The sequence below is a fragment of the Ailuropoda melanoleuca genome, chromosome 3, assembly GCF_002007445.2.
Source record: "Ailuropoda melanoleuca isolate Jingjing chromosome 3, ASM200744v2, whole genome shotgun sequence".
NCBI lineage: Eukaryota > Metazoa > Chordata > Mammalia > Carnivora > Ursidae > Ailuropoda > Ailuropoda melanoleuca.
The window spans coordinates 69,028,238-69,037,096 of record NC_048220.1 but is presented as its reverse complement, the minus strand read 5'-3'; the positions used below and the strand labels follow the sequence as shown (position 1 = coordinate 69,037,096).

At 44.2% G+C, this 8,859-nt stretch overlaps 1 protein-coding gene across 10 annotated transcripts in view; it reads right to left on the bottom strand.

Moving 5' to 3' along the window:
- Positions 1 to 8,859, bottom strand: part of CAST (calpastatin) — a 113,480-nt gene that overhangs the window by 16,500 nt on the left and 88,121 nt on the right. For 9 of the 10 annotated variants that reach the window (XM_034656534.1, XM_034656535.1, XM_034656536.1 and 6 more), the window contains 6 exons: positions 8,686 to 8,733; positions 7,462 to 7,557; positions 5,561 to 5,656; positions 1,986 to 2,087; positions 1,407 to 1,490; positions 34 to 84 (listed from right to left, as the gene is read on the bottom strand). In XM_034656534.1, coding sequence (XP_034512425.1) covers positions 34 to 84; positions 1,407 to 1,490; positions 1,986 to 2,087; positions 5,561 to 5,656; positions 7,462 to 7,557; positions 8,686 to 8,733 — 477 coding nt within the window. Of the gene's footprint in view, positions 1 to 33; positions 85 to 1,406; positions 1,491 to 1,971; positions 2,088 to 5,560; positions 5,657 to 7,461; positions 7,558 to 8,328; positions 8,335 to 8,685; positions 8,734 to 8,859 lie in introns of all 10 variants that reach the window. The other variant, XM_034656543.1, reaches the window with a different exon arrangement.

Genomic DNA, 8,859 nt, shown 5'->3' with positions numbered 1-8,859 from the left:
AAGATACGCTTAGAGAAAACTGGCTTTGCTTACTGGAAGCGATTCCTTGGACATTTTTGTCGGGAGTGGTTTTCCATCTTTATCCTGTTTGAGAGAGAAAAACATGGCACAGATTCATTTCACTGGATTTCTCCTGGGGGATTTATCCCAAGGACGAGCCCCTGTAAACACTGTAAGGCGTCTACAGGTTATACCCGATGATGTACATTATAAATCAGAGTCGTCATTTCAGGAATAAGAGTCTCTCACCAGGGGCTATGCATGTGGACCAACAGCTCACACGTATCAGGCATTCCCTAGGCACGGGGCTACAAAAGGAACCGCATGGCTTGTGACCTCAGAAGCCCACACGCTAGTGCGGCAGAAACACAGGTGAGTAGCTGACGTACTACGACACGAGGTACTGTGTCACGGTGCTCACAGGACACGCTGGGAGCATAGGGATGCACCCCGCACCTGCGTGGGGGATGGGCTTTGCCAAAGTGCCTGAAAACTGGTTAGTTGCACAGGCAAGCCATTCAACTACTATGCACCGATTCCGTGCGACAGCCTGTAGTAAGCACTGGGGCTACTACAGAAACTGGGATAGACCAAATCTTTGCCCTCAGGAGCTCATTCTTAGGCTCAGATGATGCCCAGGCTGAGATGGCTCTAAGTGCCACTTCTGAGAAGCGGGACCAAGTCATGAAAGCATCTGAAGATTTTTAGTAAAGGAAATTTATAAATGAGTGGTAAATCACGTGGATCCACATATGCACAAGTCACTCGGCGCAAGGCTACATCTCTGTGTAGTTGTATATAAACGCATATGAATCGATACATTTAGTTGATTATGCTTCCAAGTAGCGGCATCTTATGAACATGACGGACATGGGTTCTGTCCCCGTGTGTGTCCCTGACCAAGTGATCGTACTTCAACTGCAAATACATGATGGAGCCTCCCGACTGTGTCGCGTGTTCTGTACGACCGGTACTCTCAAAATGAAGGAAACAGAATTATCATTCTACTTAATGTTAAACAGGCTTTCTTACTTTTTCAATGTATATCTAAGAGTTGCAAATTTTTCTTCCTAGGGAATTATTATTCCTCATTTTACTTTTCCTGGTTACATAAAGGTTTTCTAAGTTTGTCTTTGTTTCTGGTATTGTAACAAACCATGTATTAAATGGGAAAAAATCAGGCAGCTTAGGCATTAGATTTTTTTCACTTCAGGGAGGAGTGAAAGGTCACTGAGGAATAGTTTAGCCTCATTCCTGGTACCAACAAAGTATTAGAAAACTCTTTGGCATTTGAAACATTAAAAACAATCTCTTTATATTCCAGGCCTGTTTCCATGTCCCTGCTTTATGTTTATAAAATTCAGTATTAATTAAAAGAAAATAGAAAAACACCCAAGGATGTTTACCTTGACCTCTTCTAATCTATAATCAGGAGGAATTGTTTCTTCTTTCTCACCAAGTTTTTCACGATCCTCTTCTTCAGCTTTCTCCTGCATAAAGATTATACCATTCTCATGATTAATACATCTCCATAAAGTGGATGCCTAAGTGGCTCCATGGCAGTGAGGTAAGTCACTCCACTGTTAGGCCAGGACACACACACGGCCCAGTGTGTAGAGTTCCCACAGCAACCTCAGCTTTCTCAGCCTCCCCCACTTTCACCGCCTCAGACGCCTCCTCCACGGCCCCGCTGGGCTGAAGGGCGATGCTGAGGAGGGCAGGCAGCTGCCACTTCCCTCAAGACTCCTGGGCAGTGGCAGTGCACACGATCCAGGTGAGACTCAGAAAATATGAGTATGCTATCTGTCCGCTGCCCTCGCAAAACACTGACGCTCACTCAGGTTTAGATTATCAAACAGGGATGCTCCCTAAGAGATAAAGCCAGCTGGTCCCGTGTTGTGGGAAATATACATATGACTAACTTCCTTGGGGAGTGAAGACCATCAGTGACAGCTCCTTTCTGGAAGTGACGGAGCTGCTATTACCTTCACTTTATCAGCCACGGGCTTTCCGTCTTCTGGATCAGGTTCCTTCTTCCCGAGGCTGCCAGCCAAGGCTTCTACTGCGTCATCTGGCCCCATGCCTTTCTAAAAGACATTCGTGGATACGCTGAGTGGGTGGTTAATCACTGCTTTTCAAAGAGACTACATCAAACGATTCAGAAGGGCATATCCTTATTTCAGGTCTCGATAAGAAGTGCATGTCATCTTTTAATAATTTAATTACCAACTGAATTAGAATCCATGTTTAAGAAACCTAAAATGTTAAAAATTAGACCAGGTTTCCTATGTTAAGCATTAAGTGGGTGTAACATGTATTCACACTGAGCCACTTGCATCACCTAATGCAGTGCTAGTTTGAAAATAAGACACTGGAATGGGTACTCCTCAGAGAAGCAGAAAGCCGGAAAGAAGTGATCTTTATGGTGAACACTCTAGAGATGGCACAGGAAAGACGTTCAGAAAGTCCTATGAGAGGACATTGTTCCCAATGCCCTGTGCAATCAGCCGGGCCCTCCCGGAGGTGGTGGCTCAGGCAGAGTCTCTGCGGAGACACACCAGCTCGCGCTCTTCACGTGGCTTCTACTGCTCAAGGTGGATTCATGCTGATTCAGGTCACCGCCTATGGCCGACTGACCTGAGTGCCGCCATGGGAATGGTCGGTCTACTTGGGGTCCCACTGTTCAAAAGGGAATGTGCTCCTGCATGATGCAGTGAGCTCCAGCCATGCTCGTCTTTAAAATGAAACTGGGTGAAGACAACATGAATGATATAAAGGGGCTAAAAGACTGGACTAGGGCTAAAAGATGGGACTTGATCTGACTTCTTCCAAACCCCAGGTCATGATCCATCCATTAATGGTTCATAAAATCAATTCAACAGTTCATGAGCAGGTCATTTTTTTTTTGATGAAAGAATAGAAAATAGAATGCATCATACACAACAAGGATAAGTACTATTCATTAAACTTATATCAATGAATTTCTTATTGCTCTTTTGGTGAAAAATATGAAAGCTTCTGAATTAAAAAGTCTCAAAGTTTATTCCTATAAAATTCTATGACCTCACACAGAGTACATATTTGAATATTAGCGTAAAAGTGTCTTTCTGTTTTTATGCCTCAACCACCAATGTAAGAAAGAAAAAGGTTTTCTGCTTAGCTGCACTGCAGAAGAGATCACCGATGAGAAAATGGAACCTGTGGAAGGTGATCTGTCGCCCTCTAGTGGTTGGACGCTGCATAGATTTTATTCCCAGGTGCAACAAAAATCCCTATTTATCTGACCTGTTCGGGATTCTATCTAAAAATGCAAGATGTGCAGTGACCAACCAAGCAATCGGAATTGCTAGCTTGATCTAAGACACGTGCTCACACTTGAGTTCGGTTTTCTCCACTCTCTGCTGTAGAATCTTTGGAAACTACTACTTCCTGTTAAGCCTGCTGCCCTTGGCTTAAGGAATAAACCAAACAGAGGTAGCAAAGCTAGGAGACACAGTACTCCCAAGAATGAAGCAATCCAGGGGCGCCTGGGTGGCACAGTGGTTAAGCGTCTGCCTTCGGCTCAGGGCGTGATCCCGGCGTTATGGAATCGAGCCCCACATCAGGCTCTCTCACTATGAGCCTGCTTCTTCCTCTCCCACTGCCCCTGCTTGTGTTCCCTCTCTCACTGGCTGTCTCTCTCTGTCAAATGAATAAATAAATAAAATCTTTAAAAAAAAAAAAAAGAATGAAGCAATCTAGAAACAGGACTAAGGGCTGAAACTTCCATTTCTGTAGTATTTCATGTTGTCAAATTCGCAACTAGAACTCAGGGTTCTGGATTTCCTCAATACACTTTCTTTTTATACAAATGAGAACCACACAGGGTACACATTCATCTCCTTCCTCTGCTCTTTGTTTCCTTTTGCTCACTGATCCTCAAGCCCTTCTTGGGTTCTCTGACCTTTGTCACACTTCGTGGCTATTCATTCTGGTGCCCATGGCTGTCATAATTCCAGAAATGCCAACTAACTTCAGCGACGGTAATCTCAGCAACCATGGTCACCAGAGCTGATGGAGCAGACGCCCAGAAGGGATGATCAGAGAATGCAAAAACAGAGCCCTTTTCTGTGCACTGAACATCCAGTGCTCAGTGCCCTGTAGTCAGGGTCCAGCGGGAAAGGAAGGCACCCAAGAAGGCCCTGGCCAGCACCTGGGGCACAGAAGGTGGACGACACATGTTTAGGTCGCAGAGTTCTGCTCTGGAACGCTGGCTATTGTCTTTGTGATTCCACTCACCACCTCTGTTCTTACTTCTCTCACTGTCTCGTCCCACATTCTCTCCTCCTCTCCTAGTCTTGACCACCATGGCCTGTGGCTTCGTTCCCACAATGCAAAGTTCTGGAGCCTAAGGCAGGAGGGAAACCCTGGCCTTTGAGGGGATTTTCCCTTGGCACCAAGAATGTCTCTGGCAGGAAGCAGCCACCCAGGGCACACATCCCACAATTTCTTCACCCCCTTTTCTCGAACAACTAAATGCGCTAAACCCAAGTACACCAAGCGCTTTACGCCTCTGTGCTGGCCTGTCCTTGGCTCACTGTTCTCCCCAGGAAACCAGTGCTATTCCAGCTTCTCAGTGTGATCATGCCCCCCCCCAGCCCCCGGCGAGTATTTCCTAATTCCTGGGGGCCAGTCCCTTTGCCCAAGCTCCCGCTGCCCTTTTCCATCTGAGAAAGATCAAAATGTACTGTAAAAAGCTTGCTGTCTGGCCACATCCACACTAGATGCTAAAGTAACTAAGAGCAGGAGCTTTCTCATTTCTATCACCGAGGCTCTGAAAAGTTAAGTGGATTGCTCAAGGTCAACTCAAAGCTTCATTTCCCTCGTCTATGACAGAGCGATGACCAGAACAGGGCTCATCATATCCTTGTGAAAGTTTAATAAGAAGATACTGTCAAGCATCTGCAACAAGCGAACTCTTCAGAGAGTAGATTCACTAAGTCTGTGGTCATAGAGCACAGTTCCACCAGCTGGAACTGAGCCAGCTTCTACCCGCTAACACAAAACCCACCGAACTCAAAACGAAAGATCAACTACTTGATCACCGTACTTCATACAACAGTTAGGACGTGAGAGAGGCAAGTCAAGAAGGAAATGGAAAGGAACTGAGTGGATCTCCCTTCCTGCGGGAGTGGGGAGAAGTCATGATGATACAGGTGCGGATGATGCCACTAGGAGAGTCCACGAAAGAGATCAGGCTATGTGTGGAACTCCAGATAGGCGTGAAGGATGGGGGAAAGTGAAAAAGCAGCATGAAGCATTATCCCCAACAGCAGAGGAAGCAGAAAGCCTTTCAGAAGATGAACGAAAAACAGGGTGTGCGGCAGTTTAATGAGAAATTTAAATCTCGCCTGACTTTATAACAAACCCTGAAGCCACAGGAACAGCAGGCTCTGGGGCTCTGAAAGATTTTCTCACTTTGTTAGAATCAGATCATCTGCTGGTAACACCCAGCAGCAAGTGCAGGCGAGGAAGAACGGCACGCTCTCGAGACATCGCTCCATGTCCAGAGATCACTCACCAAGGTGGGTGGCTTGGGTGGCGCCGACTGTATACTACACATGGAAGTCCGAGGCACGGCCTCGCTCACGGGAGTCAGGGCAGCGGCCTGAGATTCCTGCGGAGAGAAGTCAGTACGATGAAGGGTTTCCAGGAACACCTCGTTAGTGAGACTGAACAACAATGGACGAACAATACAGTCTCCTATGTTATATGCTGCGAGCACGATTTTCTTAAATGCTGAAGGACTGCTGACGAGTGAATAGATCCAGGCATGTTAACTCGTCTACCGTTATTCCAACTTGGTTTTACCTCTTACCTTAGGTAGGTTACTTAACCTGAGACTCAGTTTCCACATCTGTAAAATGAGAACAAGGATAGTACCTACATCTCAGGGGTCAACATGAGGCTTTCGATAAGATAAAACATGTCCAGTGCTTTGCATACTATCTGGGAACACTGTAAGCTCAATACAATTAGCAACTATTATTATTCATATTATTTTCACATAATATATAACAATGTGCCAATTATAGAATGCAATGTTTTATATGAATGCATCATTTTTATATATTTAGGAGCACCTTATCAATTGTAAATAGGTATGTACAGATGGAAGAAAGTAATACCATCCCAGGGGTTCTCAAAGTATGATTCCCGGACCAGCAGCAATCAGGGAACTTGTCACAAATGCAAATTCTTAGGCCCCCACCCCCACTACTATGGAAATTCTGGAGGTGGGACCCAGCAATGTGTGTTTTAACAAACCCTCAGGTGATCTTGGTACTAACATTTGAGAACCACTGCGCTGTCTTATCACAAGAGTAAAATTTCAAACACACTGGTTTTAATCCATCCAGACACCTACGAACCCGTACCCTACACAAGGTGCTCAGTAGACGATCACTACTAGGGTACAGTTTCTTCTCTCAAGGAGAGAACTTAGAACTATGTATACATGTCAGAAGTGAAGACCAAGACAGCTAAAACCTTACTTGTGATAAATATCTTAAAGGGGCATAGAAAGAACAGAGCCGGGTATGTTGTATTCTGTTTAAGAAGGTTTGGAAGAGTGGTAAGGTTTGGGGAGGGAAAAGCAGGAGACAAAGGCTATATTTTAGCAGAGCTTTAAAGGCATACTGACATTCTGTGTAATCGTGAATTAGGAGGGAAGGTTATTCCACAAGGAAGGACCACATGAGAAAAGCCAAGGACTCACACACACAAGCACTTACTATCACAGTTTAGTAAGGGGAGGACACACCTTGATAGGGAGGGAAGCTGGGGCCGGAACACATTGGCAGGGACTTCTATTTTGTGGGCAATAGGGAGCTCCTGAGGGTTGGAGCAGGGGAATGATGTGGGAGGGGCTGAAATGAGACTGAGGACAGAGGCCTCTGCCACCATGAGGTGAGTGCTGATGACAACTTGAACTAGGTCAGTTTCAGAAGGAGGAACAGAAAGAAAAGCATGGGTGTGAATGCTTTCCTGAAGGAATACTTACAGGACTTCAATTATAAAAATATCAGTGTCGGTTTGGGAAAAGAAAGCACATCTAGAAAAAGTCAAGATGAAAAATGCCTGTAGGGACACCTGGGTGGCTCAGTCAGGCGTCTGCCTTCAGCTCAAGTCACGATCCCAGGGTCCTGGGATTGAGTCCCACATCAGCTCCCTGCTCAGTCGGGAGCCTGCTTCTCGCTTTGCCTGCCTCTCTCCCTGCTTGTGCTTTCTCTCCCTCTCTCTGACCAATAAATAAATAAAATCTTTAAAAAAAAGAAAAGAAAACTGCCTATAAAAAAGATGGCACAAATGGTCTCTATCAACTCCTTCATGCTAAAATCATTTGGGCCTCACATTTTTAAGATTACAGACATATATTTTAAAAAACCACAGAATTAGAGACTTGTATTTTTAGAAACATACTTCTGTTTTTTCAGATGGCTTAGTTTGTTTTCCTTTACTTTTAGGCTGGTTAAAGTCTTCTGAAAGTTCATCAATGAGTTCTGATTCACTCAGGGGCTGTAATATAAGAAACACTACATTATGAAGGGACTATTTTTTTGTTAGAAACAAGATTTTAAAGACTTTTTTTGTTAACACATATTAGGCCATATTTTAGGATCTAAAACCAAAATGTATATTGGGGATATTTTTAAATTTACGAATCTAAGATAAATGTCATGCAACAACTGAGGAATACTGGATGCCTGAGTACCACAGAAATGTTCATGGTTCATTTAGTCAAAAGTTTTCCTGATCCTTCAATTTCCAAAGGATTTTGTTCACATAAAACTGCCTATTCTTTCCAATGAAGATCTGTATAAGTGTCTTTCTTAGGTGATTGGGTTTGTTTGTTTTTTTTTACTATTTCCTAATGACTTCCTTCTAAATAGCTCAGGAAACAGATCACATATTCCTTTCCTAAGACTATGTGGGATTTGGGCAGGAAGGTTCTCCTATCCCTAGTTCTTCAGATGAAATTCATTTAGAGCATGTGGAAATTCTGACTAATACCAGTGTCTAGAACAGAACTGCATGTGATTCTAGAAGCTGTGCCTCTGTGTTGCACAGCCTGAGTTTAGGGTCCTGGCTTTGCTCTTCTCTAGCTGTGTAACCTTGGGTTAGTCACATCACCTCTCTGGCTCTGTTTCCTCACATGTAAAATGAGAATGATAAGAGCGCCCTCTTTGCTCAGTGAGGCCCCAACAACGTAACATATGGCAGGCATCCGGTGCAGTGTCAGGCACATAACCAGTGACTAATAATTGTTGCTGCTTATTATATCCTAACAGGCAACTATACGGCTTGAGCCCAACTTAAGGAAAGGCAGTGCAGAATCATTAGAGGAACTGATGTCCCGATGCCAACCAAACTCTGAAGTGTGAACTACCTGAGGCCCTCTTGACATCAGCTCCTCATAAACGTCACCCAGAAACCCGTAACACTCTAATGATCACTCATGAGGGAATTATCATTAAAATATGTGAAAAGGAATCAGGCATATGAGCCAAGAGTCGCCACTGCAAGTTCCCCTTTCTTCAATACTAGGTGGGCATTCAAGTGTCCACAGTGAAATCCCGTCAAAATTATCTCAGCTTATACTTTAGTTCTTTTATTCTTTAATTACCAGAAGAATCGTTTCCTAACCTTGGATTTTTCTTCATGCTCTGGCAATAGTGGTTTTCCATCTTTATCCTGAAAATAAAATAGAAAATTCGTTGAAACCGAAATAGAACATTTTATTTTCATGGCCCATTAAGTGCGTTTTAGGGAAGAAGAGGAGAGGAGAGATTGTGGGGGGGGGGGGGTTTTTTCTTTTTT